This window comes from Puntigrus tetrazona, chromosome 5, assembly GCF_018831695.1.
Source record: "Puntigrus tetrazona isolate hp1 chromosome 5, ASM1883169v1, whole genome shotgun sequence".
Taxonomy (NCBI): domain Eukaryota; kingdom Metazoa; phylum Chordata; class Actinopteri; order Cypriniformes; family Cyprinidae; genus Puntigrus; species Puntigrus tetrazona.
The window spans coordinates 28,416,710-28,436,827 of record NC_056703.1 but is presented as its reverse complement, the minus strand read 5'-3'; the positions used below and the strand labels follow the sequence as shown (position 1 = coordinate 28,436,827).

Sequence of the window (20,118 nt, the reverse complement as noted above, 5' to 3'; positions counted from 1 at the left end):
AGCAACTAACAGTAAATAATATTCAACAGTAAATAGTGATAGCGAGGACATTTATAATGTCACAAAAGATTTCTATATCTATATAAATGGTTAGAGGCTGTTACAAAAGTTGTCTCTAGATTAAAGGTATGTGATATTTTGTTCTTCCAAATGATTTGACTGAGTGTGAGGATATACAGGCTAAACAAGAGTGGTGCAAGAACTGAGCCTTGTGGGACTCCGCATGTCAAGGATGTCCACTTAGACTTATATATAATAACCTCTTCCTATATATATATATATATATATATATAACCTCTCTTCCTTGTACACAGTTTGAGGACCATCTCAGAAAGCCCGACCCAGTTTTCCAGTCTTTCTAAAAGTATGTTATGATCGACAGTGTCAAGTACGGCACTCAGATCTAGTAGTACCAGCGCTGATGTCTTGCTAGAGTCAGAATTTAAGTGACTATCATTCGTTATTTTTATGAGCGCTGTTTCTGTGCTATGATGCAGTTGGAAACCGGATTGAAACTTGGCCTCCATTTGAGTTAGTCGTTCATTTGATTAAAAATGACCTTTTCGATAATCTTGCCTTTTAAAATGAGGAATTGTAGGAACTAGGGACGATTTTAGTTCCAAGAAGGAACGTTTGGAGGAACTAAATTAGCTCATACTTCATAGCAGGGTCTAAAAACGTATATTAAGTGTACGCCGATTGGCTTAATGCATATGAAAATGCCCTTTACCCACCATGATTTGAAAACGCAGTGTATACATAAACATGTACTTATTTGGCAACTTATTTAAATGGCAGGAAGGCTGTCTTTATAGATGCTATAGTAAATTCAAAGTTTTGTCTTCCTCCACATCCGCTCAGCTTTTCTGCACTGTTTTTTTTCATACTCAGGACTACTGTTGATTTCCTCCCAAGGTGTAAAAACTTTAAACCATCACTTCTTGCCAAAATGTGGGTCTAAACCCTAAGAACTCTTCTTCCTGTTCCTATTCTTTATTGTCAACCTTAAATCAAAATCCATGTGGATCGCCGCTACGACACTCCGAAGAAGCTAGTCAACTAGCTAGCAAATGCAAACAAAGCAGTTTATTCTTTCCAAAATGTTTACTTCTGTGATTTCTTATATAATAATTAATAAACGTATCCCACCTTACTGGGACAATAAGCTTTCTACAGTCTTAATTACTATGTACTTACATGTAAATTAATCGTTTGGTACAATGCATGTACATATGTTTTTACATTGTGCTCACATTTTCAAAAATACCTGTATGCAGATACATCTGTAATTAATTTATGTAATTTTTTTTATTGACCTATCAGTAAGCCCCTCAAATGCAGATGAGCCAATGGCAGTCGAGTATCAGTTGCATGGGCAGCCAAGCACTTTTAGGTTTCAGCTCTCTAGAGAAACATTAGAAGACCTGAAGCTTGCATTGTTTTGATGGTGTTTATGCTACAAAAATTGCAAAAATGATGTGCCTGTGGCACTTGTAACACTGATTTAAGGTATCCTGTGAGGATAGGCCAAATTATTTATTTTGTTCCATTTCCTGAATCCAAGCAAAACAGAGCAAAATGTTCCTAAGCATTCAACCCCAATACAAATTAAGACAAAAACATTCATTTTCTGGTTGTCATACACTTATTAAGTTACAATTTTCATCTGCTCAAGCAGAAAGTTAATGTCATGTTGTGCTTCAGCAAAGCATTTCTGGCTAAAACTAGCTAACGATAATGTCTGTGAGCCCATGCTAATGTATCAAACCTAAATAGCAGCCTGTTCTTGAGTTTTGTACAGTGTAGGTCAGAAACACAAACGAAGGTCTACATTTAAACTGGTTACATGTACATTAACTTAACTTCTAGGTCCAAAAATGTGCAAAAACATAGTGAGACAAGGTTTTCACACTAGGTCAATTACACTCTTGACTCATCCCTCACGCCTTAACATACCCATAAACCTACCCATACCAGCATTACCCGTATCCTACCTCAATAGCAGCAAAAGTGTTTTTCAATACAATATGACCACAATAAATACATGGGACATATTTTTATATATTTTGCAAGTAAATCGTAGCGACCTTTATATATAGTGTGGCTTTTAGAGTATTTTCTTAATTTTTATAAAAATTTTAAATTTAGTTTTCTATATTGCATGAAAAAACAAATATTCTGTAATTATGTAATCCGTATGAAACGTGCATACAGGCGAATCCACTTCTGCATAGTCACTGTCATCGGCTTTATCTCTTTTTTTTTTTTTAAAAGCACTAGTTTATCAATGATTTATTAAAATGTTAACTCGACCTCCTTACCGTTTTCCCTGACACATCCATAATCATTTCTGCCGGTGTGCTGTGGCAAACATGCGTGTGCTAGAGCGCTTATTAGGCTATGAAGGCAATTAAAGGCTCGGTATTATGATTTAAATGTTCTTTTATTAATAAAAGTCTGATTACTCGACTAATGCTTGAAATTAATGAATGCTAGTCAACCAGAAAATTTTTTTAGCTGGGGACAGCTCTAAAGAGAACTAAAATAACGTGCTGTCTGAAGCTTTTCTGTGCACGCTCACATATCAGATGCCTGCGTTCACGAGCCCTGTCGGAGTACTTATAATGCACACCTACCCCACACACCCATACACCTACCAATTGCATATCATATGCACTCCAAAGTCAATTTTTCACGTAAATAGTACTCCAAATAGAAAAGAAAATTGTGCCACATTCATGAGATTGCGTTATGAGCTGCTTCCCGTACAGCATGCTGGTACCGAATTTACTTTACTTTTGCATCTTATCATGCTTGATAATGTGTTCATATAGTCTACTGTAATGGTAACCAAAGCATGCCAGGGGGAAAAAAAACTAATAATGAAGTGTGATGGGATCTAGAAATCCTCTCACGTCAAAATACACCTCCATATTTGTTTGCTTTGGAACAACTGACCACCGATTCTTTCGCTTTTCAGGACATTCTAAAGCCTTGGAACACAAAATAAAAGGATTAATTGGTCTGAGTGCTCTTAAAGTAGACTTAATCAAAAACAGACCCTTGCACTTCACTCTTGATTTGCAGCAATCCTGCACCAGATCAAAAATGTGTCCCGTTTTCCTGTTTTGGCACCATCTGAAAAGGTAAAGTTGAGATCTGAATGCCAGGAACAAAGAAACCGTCGTGTCAGCTGCGCATTAAACCAGTGAAAGGAAGTCTAAACTCGCAGCAGCGTTCACAATCGGAAGAGCTGTGCACAATATGAGATATTCCACAAAAGGCTGCCATTTCAATTTCCGCTCCTTTAATAGTTTAATGAATGCAGGAGCCGCAATATTATGCACAGCAGATATCATCTCCTATCTGAGATGAGAAGCCAATGGGGACAAAATAACAAAACAGCCTTTAGAGTCATTTTCCTTCCCGCAATCTTTTGCTGTCTCATTGTGAGGTTTCTCGCATTAATTGCCTTTAACGTTTTCAGAAACGCGTCGATTGAGCTTCTAGTCCTTTGATTAGCACTGAAGAGGATTTTTCTTTCCCTTTATGTGTAACTACCGTTTAGCAGTTTGTGAAGGAGCGGCGACGCATTTTGCATCATTTGATGTCTGCGCAACGGCGAAAAGCTCCAACCGTCATTGACCCACAGGTCAAACATCACTCCAAAACGGCTTTATTAGGTCACGCGTGTAATTCTGACGCTTAATAATGAGGGACACGCATTCATTAAGATGAAGGCAGCTGCTTAATTGCACAGTGTCTGATTAAAAACCTGGAGGTGATTAGATTGACTAATGAGGGTAAACACAGAGGCGGCAGATTGGGCCACGGAGGTTTCCGCGCTCCCTCATTTCTCTGTTGTCTGTTCTGATGGAGATCACGTCCGCATGTCTTTCACAGGCAGCCACTGAGCGTTTTACACGGCGCTTTAGGAACGTGCTGTAATTCTTTAGACTTTTTTACGGCTTCTTTTAATCACTGTATTGATGGCACTCTGCGAATGACTCATCGATTAGACTAATATATTGTTTGTCTCGGTGAGTTCATGGGCTGTCTGTGTTCTTTACACCTCCTTGAGTTCTGTTTCCAGCAGACTTTCTCTGTTTCCGTTGCTCTGTGAAACAATATGTGTCTGTGTGTGAGTGCAAGTTTTAATTTAATTGCTTCTTTATTTTTTTCCCCCTTCATTTTCATTTTGTTGTCACGACTAAAGCCTGCATTTTTTTTCTCTCCTCAAATACACAGCTAATTGTAGGCACTTGTTGTCAAGAAAGCAATTGGTAATTTATTTTACTATATACTCAAAATGCTAATTACAATAACAGTGATATATATGTGTATATGTATGTATCTATATAGAAAGATTACATGTTTTGTATGGTATATATATATATATAGAAAGATTACATGTTTTATGGTGCAATAGATTCTATTCTATTCTAATCTCAAAAAAAGAAATATTTATATATATATATATATATATATATATATATATATATAATGTGCATAATATCCAATTTAGTGTAGAATGCAATGTCAAAATGTACACTTAATTAGTTCATTGTGTCCACATGCCTGGAAAAATGGCATATATGGTAACCCTAATTCATTACGATAAAGCAATGAAACAAATGGGGGAACTACAAAAGCTTGACTGTAGCAAGTCAAGCAAGTTCACTGAAATTATTTGTACAACTTTTGTAACTTAATTTGTAAAATTACAGCATAAAATATCAATAGATAATCTCATTCTGGACTGTTGTGAAACATGTGGAGTAAATCAGGGACAACACAAAAAAGTCTACAAATATGTATTTATTACAAATAAACTGAGAACTTTTAAAGCAACAAAAATTGTTAGACGAGCAGTGAGTGATTCCCACATTTCATTTATTGTTTGATTACTATTAGCAACGCATACACCATCAGCAGGTTTATAATAATAATGCACATCTAATATCCTCTAACATATTTCTTTTTTTTCTTTTTTTTTGGTGGCTCATTACCATTTATAGCTCCATTAACTTCAAGCAAGTCTTACACTTTCTATTTATAAAGAAATAATACCAAAACATCAGATTCAAGTACAAGATATATATAAAACGTTTTGGTAACACTTTAGAATAGGTAACACTTGTTAGATATTAACTACAAGTTTTCCCTCAATTTATTCTTAATTTGCTGCATATGATTAGTTAACAAGGCAGCTGTTAAGTTTATGTATTGGGTAGGATTAGGGATGTAGAATAAGGTTATCTAGAATAAGGCATTAATATTTCCTTAATATAGATGGATAAATGGCTAATATTCTAATATACATCCTAATAAGCAACTAATAGGTGTTAACATAAGTTACAAACTTTAATTCAAATTATAAATCATTTACTTTTAGTTATTTTTATTGTTTTTATTCATTTTGAGCAAAATAATTACATATAGTATTAATAAACTCATTATTTCAGTATTTATTATATTATAAATTAAAATGTGAGTGTTTTTCTCATTCTTATGGCAATGACTATTTTGACACTCTTTATCTCTAATTTAAATGATATGACTGCCGTTGGGTTTGCACAGGCCGGTCTAATTTAACTGAAAGCAATACTGTATGCACTTGTTATAAAATGTTAACCACATGATTAGTACTAGGAGCAAGGCTGAAAAAAGATGTATAACCAGAATGACAGCAGGTTTGAGCTGAAATGTCATGAGTTTGAAGTCAGATTTTAAAAAATGCAATACCCTGTGCTTGTGGGAGAATGTTAGAGATTCCTGCATATGTGAAAGCCTGAAGCATCCATAAACAACACTCTGATGAATATTATATTGCAGTTGTGGGACTGACGCTGTCCTGACTCTGATCCTTTCTCAAGTCAGTATGAAGAGTATCTGAGTCTATATTATCATATGCGTGTTATAATTTAGTGTGCTCACCCTGCTGACACACTTCCAATATGCCATTAAAAGAACTGCACACCCACCCTTAAAAATAAAGGGAAAAAAATAAGGTCCTGTTTATTTTCCTTTGAAGCGCTGCTCTTTTCTTTCTCACTTGATGTTGTCGTGGTTTTCTTTGAATTCGTCCAAACTAAGGCCTTTGGTCTTGAGGTCTCTAGCAGCTCTGAAACTCGATGAAATCAGATGTGAACTCAGAGTGGCTTTGCCATATGGACTAATTCTTAAAATACAAATACAGATATTCATATTTTGATAATCGTAACCATGGTGTCTGGATTCATTTAGAGCTCATACGTTGTAGTAGTAGTAGTAGTAGTAGTAGTAGTAGTAGTAGTGTATGTAATGTATGCATGTAACTTTTTTCATGACATACACCAACTTGTCACCTGAGCAACACTACAGACACCTTTCATGGTTTTTCATCCTCCCATGTAGCTCTTTAAGATAATAAATTGCGATGGTAACACAACCAGACTACAAATGTCATTTCAGTTGTTGATTAGATAATTTGCATGTTTTCTACGTACATCCATATATTCACATGAAAACTGTGCGGTCAAAAATGCTAAGCTCAAAGCGCCACGTCTGCATTATCTCATCATCAACAGATGGACGCCTCATATGTTATCTTTGCACACATTCCCAGCTCCCGCGGGACGAACATGTGATACATATATAATGAATGTGAAGCTTGTCGAAGGCCGATGTTGACTGTCAACTCATTCCAGTATCTTCGTAGCTGGCTATCTATCTGCATCAGCGTCCTTTAACACCAAACCACTCTCTCAGCGAAGATTCTTTTGCATAATAGTTCGGGGAGCCCCTGAGCAAAGAGTAAACACATCGAGATTTACATCAAACACAAAGTGCTTCTAAAGAAATAGAGTTTAGCGCGTGACGGACTAAGAGGAAGAGCGTGCATCCACAAGCATTCGTGGTCATCTACAAATTACTGTCCTTTGAGGCTGATGTGAAATCGAAGAACAAACTGGTGTGACATCATTTAGAACAAAATCAGGGATAAACAAGTGAAGCTTCTAGAAGAACTAATACTGTTAGTTTAATTTAGTTTCAGTACTGGGAGATTAATTTAATCTATTTAATCTGTCAAGGATAGACATGAGTAAAAATGTGAATACACTGAAGAGCTTTACAGTTTGTTTAATTAGACCAACCTTCATGCAAACATTTCTCCAGTCAATCAATCAACCAACCAACCAACCAGTCAATCAATCAATCAATCAATCAATCAATCAATCAAACAACCAACCAACCAACCAATCAATCAATCAATCAATCAATCAATCAATCAGTAAGTACGTACAAAGTACGTTTTCTCTTTCAAGATCACTGCAATGAAAACCCTTCGCTGTTTATATGTTACACTTATCTCGTGTTCATAACCCGCTTTGGCTCTTTTTATAATGCTTCGTACACAACAAACCCAGAGAAACATTTCTACACATGAAACATTATTGTAATAAACACAATTTTGAGCAGATGATTTGTATGTTATATAAAAATCATCCAAACTCATGGATAAGAATAAGAGATGAGATGCTAAGCAGGTATAGCGATCAGCTTGGTCTAAAATGAATGCAGATGCAGATCACAATATTTTCCCTATTTTCATAATAACAAGATTTGATATTATTATGGACTTTTTAAAAAGATCTGGCAACACTGAGTCAAATAAACATATAGTATATATCGAAATAAAGAACCAAGCAACAACCTCTTCTTTCAAACAAGAAAAAATAATAAATTGTATTTTATCTTTATGTGTTTACGTTCTATCATAACATGAATACAGATACATACATTTTAGTCAAAAAACTTATCAAATTAGTGCAGTTTCAAGCAAAATACATTCTGATGTATTATTACACCTGTAAATAATTATATGAATAATTGAAATTGCATTCAGTAAACAGAACAGACACACACACACACACACACACACATTTAGGCTACATACATACATACATACATACATACATATGTTACTATATAAATGCACATACCTTATTTATTTATAGATCATGCATACACACACACACACACACACACTTTTATCGACAGTCCCCAGATATTTAAATTCTGAACCGACAAAATATGTGACATTTCTCCGTGGCGAAACATGCATTAAGGTACATAAAAACGATACAACGTACATATGTTTATGAGACCAGGTTGGAAAAGACACATCTTAGATACATGTTTACATTTTATAATAATTAACTAGATGTTCGGTTTTGCATACAGGATATAATTTTTGTAAATGCTTTGTTTATTCATTTTGGTTACAGAATGTGGCTGGCAATCATAAAGTGTGTGTGTGTACAGGAAAGCATCAACCACTAAAAGGTGAACTGACAACTGAATGTAGCTGCAGTGTGTACATGGGAAATGCAACTTTTGACTTGGTCATGTAATTTGACAGCATAGAATATCCTAGTAACCCCAAGACAACAGCGTGACAAACACCTACAATGTACTTTTGCACAAGCAAGAAATATAACAGTCCAGCTTGACTCTGTCCTGTTTCAGAATATGTGGGCCGGTCAGTTTGACATGTCTGTTTAATGGGTGTCTTACTGAGGCGGAGGATCTTTTCCTGAATTCTATGGCGCTGCCTTGGCAACCCTCATTAAGACCCTTTCCTTCTTGAGAAACCGCTTTGTTCATCACATAATAACTACCAACTGAGAACACAGTACAGTACATGTGGTCTCAAAAGTTTTGATGGTTACCTGGTAACAGAAAATCCAGACCACCACGAAGATGATGATCTTTGTGTCCATCTCTCTCATCCCAAACCATTCACAGTGCCCAGAGGGACTGAGGCCCATGAAGGACGGTTCAGGCTGCTATGATTACTCTCTGGGAACGGACTGTACGGACGGCTTTAACGGAGGCTGTGAGCAGCTGTGTCTTCAGCAGCTGGTTCCTCTTCCCGATGACCCAACGTCCAGCAATGTTCTCATGTTCTGCGGGTGAGAGAAATCACACATGCATGAATGGGAATGCATCCAGCGCATACATCCAAAGAATGGTGACATTATCATTTTCTAATGTATAGGGTTGGGTACCCTGACCCCATATCGATATGGCACCGGTACCCAAGTAACATAGAATCCACATGAACGATCTGAAATATTTATCCTCTGGTTCTCTGAAGCAAACTTAAGAAGTATCCTCACTGGCACCACACATGAAAAAAAGAAAAAAATTCACATGTACTCAAGGCAGAAAGCTCTAATATTACAAACCCAACAAATCTTTGTAATAACGTGCATGTTCTTGTTCTTGTGCACATTCTGACTTGAAAACACATTCTGGGAAATTAGAGCATCCGAGGAGCACGTAAATGCAGTAATCACACTTGCTCTGACGGCAGCAGGTAGCCTTATATTAACTATTTAAGATGAGCGTGCTTATATTAAAATGCCTAAAGCTAAACTTCCCTTGTAATCACAATGTTTTGTTGTCCAGCAAAAGAGAACATTTAAACCTTTATACTCCACAACAGCATTCAATTGCTTCCTTTTGGTTTTACTGTATTTTTGATCCAGTAAATGCAGCCTTGGTTAGAAAAAGAGACTCCTTTAAAAAACACCGCTCAACCTTGGTGGTAAATTGGACAAGGATGCTTGATGTTCAAGGTTTCAAGTATGCAAATGTATATGTGGGGGGATAAAAAGAAAAAACAGTTTGAGTCTTTCATTATTATATTTTTTTTTCAGTCTTCACAGATACATGATAGAATTCACCTGAAACCGTACGAGTCTGCATTGTATTGATGTTCACTTCTTTGATAAACATCCATCCATCCGTGTTTTTTTGTTAGTTTTTTCTTTCACTTTACCATTTTATAAAATGAATGTATACACAACACTGCTGTGTGTGTGTGTGTGTGATCAGATGTGTGCAGGAATACAAGCTAGCCGCTGACGGCCGCTCCTGTCTTCTTTTGGCTGATCATTGTGAAGGGCCAAAGTGTCAGAAAAAAGACTCACGCTTCAACGACACGCTCTTCAGCGAGATGCTCCGCGGGTACAATAACAAAACTCAACAGGTGATCCTGGGACAAGTTTTTCAGATGACCTTCAGGTGAGTTTTTGTGGAGCATGCTTAGTGTTTGTGGTCTGTTTGGGAAATCTGTTTCATAAAAGACTGTGCTGCAGACAGGCTCTAGAAGTGCATTTACAGAAATTGGACTTTGCGCGGTTACATATGACCCTTTTTTGTCATTCTGTGATTCCTCTTGGAGCTTGATGGTTTGGTGATTGGAGCTTTTTACTGAAGAGATATTTGGAATCCCTATGGAGAAAATGAATGGAAAACTACTTCTGAACCAATGATGCTCATAAATCAGACAGTAATGTCTTGCACTCCGTAGCAGAATGCTGTGATAATTTCAAGACACACCAGTTATGATTTGCAGTACATTTTTGATATAAAGCGAGAGCAATTTTGTTCATCAAACACATTTCTCAGAAAGGCTCATGTTTAGAGAAATGAAATTAATCTACAGCCTACACGACTGCTTTTGTGTCCATTTGGAGCTGTCAAACTCATTCATGTCAGATATCGTGTTGTGCCACAGCAGTCCTCCGTATGAACGTAAAACACTCCATCTTTATTAACCCATCAGTGTTGAGTGTCAGAAATACATTGCCACTGTCAAAGCCTGCAAAACCATTTCACTGTCTAAAAAAATAAAGACAAACCCTTCCTTAGGAAATGCACCATGCCTGTTGTCCACAAACAATGGCACTTGGTTTATACTAAGAATCATTCGATCATCTACTTTTGTTTGGAGATCCTCATAACTCCATATATGAAAGCTCATTCCTAATAAAACAACAACAACAATAATAACAGCTATTGTGAAATTTTATCTTAAAACTTCTTAATTTAGATTGTTTTAGTTCTTAGAATATCATTTGAATTGCAAGATGTAAACTTTTTTTATATCTCACAATTCTGACAAATTGACTTCATTTTATTTAATAATCAAGCTTCTGTGAAATTTGAAATCTGTTTGGCTTTAGTTTAATACACTCAGCAAAGGGTGTGATACTATTGACAAACCTCACAATCACGATTTTTCTTTTATTTTTTTATGTGTGCTACAAACATGAAATAATCACAGAACAGTTTTAATCCACAGCTATGTCTGCAGGAGCCAACAAAAATGGTTAAAAATATATATTTTTAATTAAAGAAATTAATTTTGTCTAGTAACATGGTCTATCAAACATTTACAACGAATGAGATAAAGTTAAACAGTTTTTCATTCGAAGCAGGCGGGCAAGAGACACGCAATGTAATGTATAACATGAACATACGCTAACATCACAACTAAAGTAGGGTTGTTAACGAGGGACTGAAAGGTGAGGATGAAAAAAAACCATAGAATGAAAAAAAAAGATGTTTTTGGAACAAGTAGATGGGCTAGTTGGATTAAAAAAAAACACACACACACAATGCTATATAAACAAACGTTACAAACCATGCCCGTATTGATGACATAATTATTATTAAAAACAGTTGTAATTGATCTGATTGTATTTCTGGGAAAGGATAGATCAGATGTAAATGAGTTGTTCACTGTAAAAGTGATTTAATTTCCTTAACCTTCACAATGCATTTAAACATTTTTCTTAGTTTTGCGCTTTTATGCACCGAATGGTTCGGTAAAATACCACACTTATTTCCAGAAAGAACACAATTTTCTCTGAAGGCTGAAGGATAGTCCTAGATTATTTTTTATGTTGTTTATTGGATTTATTTATCTATTTAGAAGGGCTCTGTCATGATTTGCAGTGTCCTTCTTTCATTTTCTGTAGAGTTATGGCTTTTTGAAGACAAAACAGATAGTTTGAGCTGACTAAGGGTGAGGACCGGAAGTGTGTTTTTATTTATTTATTATTTTTTTTACCTCTTTTTTAAAGGCAAAGTGAACAAAGGCACAGCTTTTACTTCTCTTCACAGCAGGGACGGACTCATTAGGCCCATTAGGCAAAGGCCTTGGGTCCCCAAAAACCGAGGGCCCACTAAAATGCTTTTCATATATGACTCGCAAACGATTGCCGTTTAAGTTGTTTTTTATCACGAAAGCAACCTGCGTGTCCGAGCTGAACGTGCTTCTTGCGTATCCTGCTTGTAGCAAACGAAAATAATATGCATCTGAAGCTGACTGCCACACGAGCTTTCCCGCTGAGCTGACACCAGTCTCTGTCTTTCTGCGTCTGATCTGTTCAGCGAGCTGCTTCCAGTTAAAACACAGATATGTTGCGCGTCTAATGCAAGTATAACCGAAATCACAGCACAGCTATTGTTTTTATCTCATGTGCGGCCTATTAGATTTTTTTCAGACGATGGCAAGATTGTAAATCAGGATCGTTGAGCAGATTAACATATTGAAAGACAGAGCTCATTATGTAGACTTAATAATGTTTCAGGAAGGTTTCAGCCACTATTTCATATTCATTCCATTGTCTGAAAATATAATATCAATGAAAACTGTTTTGTTGAGGATTTAGCTGTGTCAAAATGCAGTATGTATACACAGAGAGTCAAACAAATGTAATAATAATTTTTAATTACTTTATTATTAGTATAATATTGCAGATGTAAAAGCTATTGTATTGTAACCAATGCAATTACTAAAGTGAAACAAAAAAAGAGTCTTATAATAAAAAAAACAGTAAAATTTCTCAAAAAATACACACGTTAGAAATGCACAGCTAAAGTCTAAAATCGCTTCATAGTCTATACTTTTAACTGTTTTAATGACTTAATGACTTTTTTATTTTTACTATAGAAGAGCCTCGAAGTATTTCATGTTCTTCAAGTTTGTTTTTGCTTTCAGTAATGATTAATATATTTTCTCTAATTATGGTTTTTAATAGCCTGTGCATGTCTGTCAATAACTCGGGCCTTTGTTTGACCCTCATTACACTTTTTTTTGTTTTATTTTTCCTGTTCTCGAGGGGTTCAGCAGATGCTTTGATATGTAGATGCAGCTCTTTATTAACTACAAACCCAACATGAGGGCGATGTGACTCAGAATTGATGTGGCCTGAAGGGCTACAGATGCTTTCAATCACATTTTGCTCATGATAATAATGCTCATCAAACATTGTGCCTCATATTAGTGATATTTATGCAGCTTTGGCCATACGCATCCATGGAAACAGTTTGCGGAAATTAGTCAGTGGCAGAGTGCCAGTGCTGATATAACAAACAACATTCAGGCAAATTTTATTTGTGGAAAATAGAATGTGATTTCTTATGATGTTTGCTTTTGGCAAATTAGGGAAAGGGTTGTTTTGTTTGACTTAATATCAGACGATGAGTTTTTTGGTACCACTTTTAATAACTGTCATTAATAAGTCGATAACAATAGTATGTTTTTTGGGTTTTTTTTTTAGAATTGTTAACTGTTTTAATCAATAGTGGTGCGACACAGTGAGTCTAAATATGCAGCTGTGAAAATCAGATTGAAGAACTGCATAAATAAAAGTAAACAAAGTATGTTCCTTTTAAAAAAATGATCATAAGACCTGGAATATAGTGTTTTCTTTATGAAAAGCAAGTGCACTTGTGTGCTTTACAATTTGGAAAATTACTATTTAGTATTTATATATATATATATATATATATATATATATATATATATATATATATATATATATATATATATATATATATATATATATATTAAAGCATATAATGTACTATATTAAGTAATATGATTTTATGTGCACATTTTTGTATTTGAAATTTATCATCACAAATGTGTAATTATGCATGCATTATAATGCATGCTTTACAAATCAATATAAATGGCATTAAAGTATATAGTTTGGTTTAGCATGCTTGTATTCATTCAGCAGTAACAGTTCAAACTAGAGACAATATAAGTATGAAATTGCTTAAGATGCACTTGTGTTCTGCCAAAGTGGGCTGGAATCAGTCTGGTCTCATAAAAATAAAAATAAATGTACATTTTTAAGACCGAGATATTTTATAGATGTTTTGTGACATCCGAGGACACAGATTTGTACAATGACATGGGTATGACATAAGTATTACAAGGACATTGTCTCATGTTCCCGCTTTTAAAAACACTTATGAATCATACAGAGTGAGTTTTTTTTTTGAAAATCTAAAAATGTAGTTTCCTGTAAGGGATAGGTTCAGGTGTGGGACAATAGCAGTATAAAAACCATTACATCTACGGAATGTCCCCACAATTCACAAAAACAAATGTGTGTGTCTAAACGTCTCCTTTAAATGCTTTTATGTGAGACTGGCCTTCATGGGTAGATGCTCTGACAGCCAGAGCACTCCTTTCCCAGCATGCCTTTCTCTTCAAGTTCCTCAGAGATCTGCATCGGGATGGACACAGCCAGTGCCGCCACAGCGACTAATAGATATTGACATGCCAATCTGAGAAAAAAGGCTGAGAGGCTCCTCCTGACCCACACGAGTGCAGAGTTTTCCTTTTAAAAGGCATTCAGTGCGGGACAGGAAAGATGAAGACCATCCATCAGAGATGATGGCCTTTTTTTGTTTGTTTTTTTTGTTTTTGACAGGGATGGCAATAATATTATAAAAGAGACAGACTACACCCGAATGCTCATACTGTCCTACAAAAAAGAAAAAGAAAATATCTCTTAATAAATTAATGGTTTTCATGTGCAAATAACATGAAGTATTCCTTTTGGACATACAAATCTTTACCGGTCAACAGCATTTCTTTTTGATTTCCTGTGAGAAAAAGAAGCATACTTTAGCATATAAAGCGTACTTTTTATGCAAACAATGCACTTTAAAAGTACAAAGTGCACTTAAAAAATATATACAGAGTGTACTTATTACGCAGCTTTAAAAGTACAGTATACACAGTAAAGGTAATGTTTTTGAAAGCCTAAATGCGTAATAATATATTTAAATTTTTACTATGACTACAATTGATATTAAAGGCAATTATTTTTAACATCGGATTTGCAATCTTCGGTGGACTTAAGCTTGAAAAATCTTTCCGAAGTTGAAATAAAATACGATAATAAACATGCATAATTTCCAACATCTACTTCGACCTTAATATACAAACATTGCTGTCCAGTGAAACAATGTTAGGTTTCTCCACATCTGATCAAGAAATAAATTCGTCTGCATCACGGTGGCCTGAGAGGTAGTAACTTCGATTTTTATTTCTTTGCACGTAGAATGCATAAAGAAGAATGCTAAATAATCAGTTTTAAAGTTCTAAAACGCAGAGAGTGATCTTGTAGAAAGGTCCTAAAGAGATCAGCTCGCGTCTGTAGACCTAGCAGTCAATGTCACTGTCAAAGGAGTAATGCGGAGAAGAATGAGCCGCGACTCCTCCACAGAGACATGCACGTCTCTTATCAAATTATAGCAAGTGCCAGTCAGTGTCAGTTATGGCCATTAAGGACATTCCAAAGTACTGTAGATTTTAGCTTTACGTCAACCTTCAAGAAGAACATAAATATTACAATACAATACATTGTCCCTATTCAGGTTCCCTTTGTGCAGTGCTTCATTCAGACGACCATAGAGCGTTATAAACAAGACGACGGCACAGTATCCAGTGCACTTTCATCTTACTGTGCTTAAAAGGCAATAAATCACACCTCCACCAGTCACTGACCGTTTGGCAAATCAATCCATTTACCTGGAAACGAACTCTGTCGCTTTTGAACTCTGTTGTCTGTTGAACTCTGTGGATTTTGCTCTGTTGCAAACGAACTGTCCTAAGCAATAACGGGTCGCGCCGGTGACTGCCGTCGTCTGCCGTTGTCTACAGACTTTAAGTAAAATCACCGCAAGGAGGACCCGCTCAAAAAGAGAAAGTGCTAGTTGTTTCCCGGAATCGCTTTTAAACAACCAATATGCCAGTAATATGTATGTTAATTAGCATCTAGTGAATAGTAATTCCCAACAGCAAAGTAATGTGTGACAGATGGATTCAACAAAAGAATGTACCATTCAGGTTATTTTAAGAATTGTTCACTATAATGTTGTTTAGGGAGGCAATATTTATTTTATATAATTGATTAAAACAAACTGTTGCTTTATTTATCTTAAAGCTGCAGTACACTTATAGATGCACCATAGTGATGCAGGACAAGCCAAAAACACAGTTTGGACTCATTGTGGATTCATTGTGTACTCGCTTATTATATACATTTTGTAAAATGCGGACATGAAAAAGTTACAGACTTCAGCTTCATCAAAACTGAAAATCATTCAAAAAGAGATTTATCTCAAAATATATGCATTGATTTGAGTGATTTTAATTTGCAACTTAAATCGACGAAATTTAAAAAAATAGATAGAGTAAGCGCAGAATCAACTTTGCGCTGCTGCGCTCATTCACATTAAAGATCAGACAAATATACACATGCATCTCGAAAAAAGCCTATGTTTTAGAAAGTGCTACGCCATGTTTTTGTGCCATCTAGCGGTTTAGATGAAAGTAATCATCAATCAAAGGCGCCTTTAGCCCTGTTGTGCTCACAGCAACACATTGACAATGTCTGACACGGAAACTGATTTTACTGAGTTCAACGTGCTCCTAGGTCAGCGTCTCTGTTGACCCCAGATCAAGATTGTTATTAACCAATCGGTTTTGAAGAACCATTTCATAGTTTTTGTAAAGTGTAGGCTTACAATCAGTCTTTGGTGCTTGTAAATCAGTGTCATCTATCTACGATTTCCTCTGACTTTAGGCAGTACTCATGGGTAAGATTAGGTTTAGGTGTAGAGCTATGGTCAAGACTACATTTCTGGATTAAAATGTTGTCCCAGGGTCAACAAAATATGCTGACCTAAGAACACATCAAACTCAGCAGAATCAGAAAGTGCATGTCTGGTGTGTGTCATATATGGTCAGTAATATATCATGTCCAGCTATATTAATACTTCTGTTGTAAATTAAAACCCTCTGCTGAAAAGCACTTATAAGAAATACAGTATATGTAAAGTTTATAATTACTTCTTTGCGTTTTGGTTACGCATTTCTATTTCTGTGTTGCCACAGAGAATGAGGTACTGAGCGCTATTTTTATCATGTTTTTTTCTTTTTCCTTACTTTACCTTTTTGAATCAAAACCCAGAAAATTACAGGATTGAAATGAAATGGGATGATGAGTGTGCACTGGGCAAACAGTGTCTATATATATAGTGGAAAAGGTGGTATCAGCGAAACCTGTTGCATTTCAGCTTACAAGCGGAAGTTGTAACATCGGCGGTTCATAATTTCACGAAGCTATGAAAATACTTTTTGTGCACAAACAAAAAAAGCAACAACTTCATTTATGATGCAGAGGAGAAGAATTCTTTTATTTTTTTAAATTGCATATTATTATGGTGTGAAATATTGTATATACGTCCTTGTCCTGTTTATGCAGGGTCAGAGAGCTCTCAGATTTCATATTTTGTGTTCAGTGAGGGTCTCCCAGGTTTGGGATGGCATGAGTGTGAGCAATTGATGACAGAATTTTCTTTGAACTGCCCCTTTAATTATAAAGCCTATTTGCGCAGAACTTGTATCACCATAATTTGTATATCCAAGACTCCCAAGGCAAAATAATAGAAAGTGGCTATGTCTGGGGGAAGCACTAAATCAATATGTGACTTAAAAGCAAATGAGAATGCCATATAAATGAACTTCCACGTCTGCAGGAGCGCAGAGGAGTACTTCTGTAGGTATTTAATCTGTTTTGTTTGAAACATTTCAAAAACGTCTTAAATATGTCTTAATGGACTGCTGTTTTGTTAATAACAGAAGCACTGCGTTGTACGGCACATGGCAAAATTAGCCCTATTTTCACTTAATTGTGATATTTTCACAAAAGAAAAATAATTACCCTGGAAGTGCACTTAATTACCGAATGTGCACTGGCACCGTACTTATTTCTTTTAATATTAAATAATAATAATAATGAATTTGTAATTTTTGAGACTTTTTCTTAACACATTTAATACACTGTCAAAAAGTTAACTTTGTAATAATAATAAGGTTATTATTAAATCAAGGGTTTGTTATCGCTGTTTATTATTATTTATTATATTTTTTTGTCGATCATTAAAGAACTGTACCTATTTTGATGTTGACTAACCTAAAGCATATCTTTGCAAATAATCATAATAAATAAATAAACGCAAATATTATCATTTTAACTGTAGTTTGATATTCGATAGCGCCTGTAGATTCGCTTCATTATTTCATACATATAATTAGACATACATTTTAATACATACATAAAAGATTCAATAGAAATGCCTTTTGATTATATTTTAGTTTACCATAAAATGCTTGTCAGTACACGCTGTAATCACATTTTAAACTCAGTAGAGGTAATTATGAAGTAGCATAAAAACATGCCCTTATTCTATTAGGAAAGGCCCGCCTGCTGATTTTACAAACAATAAGTATTGTCTTTGCATTAAAACAGCATCTCAGAAAGCAGAAAGACGGGGATATTTCACTCTGCTCGGAACGAACCTTTGGGCACCCACACATCTCGTTCATTCTTACCGATTCTTCCTTGATTCGTCAGACATCCGAGCGCTCGAGCAGCGTTTGCATTAGGCCACCAGACCTAGAAAACTCACGTTTTGATGTCTTCTGAATGCTTCGTGACACGGGGTTAGTGTTCAGAGCCACTTCACCCGAGCGGCTTTATATACACATTCATTTGAAGTTCCTGGTTGCGTAACTTCCTGGTCCTCTCTTCTCATAACATCTAATTTCTCACAATATGCCTTTCCGAAAGCTTTTATTTCGAGTGCTTGGGTCTCTGCCGGCGGCCTCAGAAACCCAAAAGCCGACTACGCAGTGACCCCTTTTGGTGAGAAAGAGTCAAAAATGCTTCACGTAACTAAACGGGCACAGCGACAGCGACAGGAACATGTCAGGCCGTCGGTGCTTTATATCCTTGTTAACTCACGATTCATTATTTAATGATGTGTTTACAAGCTAAAGAGCCGGAGTGCTGCACGCGGCGCGGCGCTGTAATGTTTTATAGGCCGGCTGACGCGCGCTGGTCCTCCGTCCTGCTCCACTGCCCTCCGTCTGGGAACGGATGGTCAGATGAAGAGGGAGGAGGAGACGGAGGCGGTCAGGAGAGGAGAGAGAAAAATGAGAGAAGGGAGGAGAAGCGAAAGTAAGATGATGGGGTTTTGCCGTAAAATCTACGCTGATTTATGTAGTAAACATAAGCATGTATTTTGTGTTGTTAGACACATTTCTAGATGAACACTTGCTAGACCGAAGCAACTTATGTTTACTTGATCCATACCTCCACACCTCTCATACATCATTGTATCGCATGACACGTTTTAAAATAGAGCTTTGATTGTACAATTAAATAAAGTCGATGTTGATCACTTCAGTTAACGTCGTGTCAAATGCGTATTGAATAGTTTGCATTTAATATTAAACCAAAATTGAAGCTATTTCAGTAGTTTCGCTATAACTTTTAGAGCTGCTGAGAAATTGACAGACGGGAATAAAATGTGTAAAAGTGAACATAAAACTAATACATTTACAGCATTTATAAATCTTAATTCATGCTAATTTCATCATTTATCAATGCATTATTAAAATGTGTGTGTGTGTGTGTGTGTGTGTGTCAAGCTGAGACAGAAGAGAAAAAAAAGTCACCCACACATGACAGCTCTCCACATTTTTTTTACACAATCCTCTCCACTATTATTCTCATTGTCATTGATCAAACTGTACATACAAAGATATTACACATAAGTACAGTATCTCAAAAACTACTGTAGACATGCCTATGATTCCTGGATTCAACACAATGCCAAAGTTGCTTTAGATGTGGTCTGGGCAGTATATAATGTATACTATTATAATAATAATTAATTTTGCATAATTAATTGCAAGAGCCCTAAGTCAAACCCTAACCGTACAGTAAGTGCATGTAGTTGATTAATATTTCTCAGTAATCACACTCTAACATGAAGTGTAACCAAAACATTGTACAATAAAATGAACTGAGAATGGGTTCAGTTCATAAATTCATCTCACGTACGGTCAAACTGACTGAACAGCAGCTAGTCGTCTAATGTTTATATCTGAGATCCACTATA

At 35.9% G+C, this 20,118-nt stretch overlaps 1 protein-coding gene across 1 annotated transcript in view; it reads left to right on the top strand.

The window, feature by feature from the left end:
* Nucleotides 1-20,118, top strand: part of LOC122346138 (astrotactin-2-like) — a 345,769-nt gene that overhangs the window by 246,342 nt on the left and 79,309 nt on the right. The window contains 2 exon segments of the mRNA XM_043240825.1: nt 8,791-8,957; nt 9,886-10,074. Of these exon segments, the coding sequence (XP_043096760.1) occupies nt 8,791-8,957; nt 9,886-10,074 (356 nt within the window).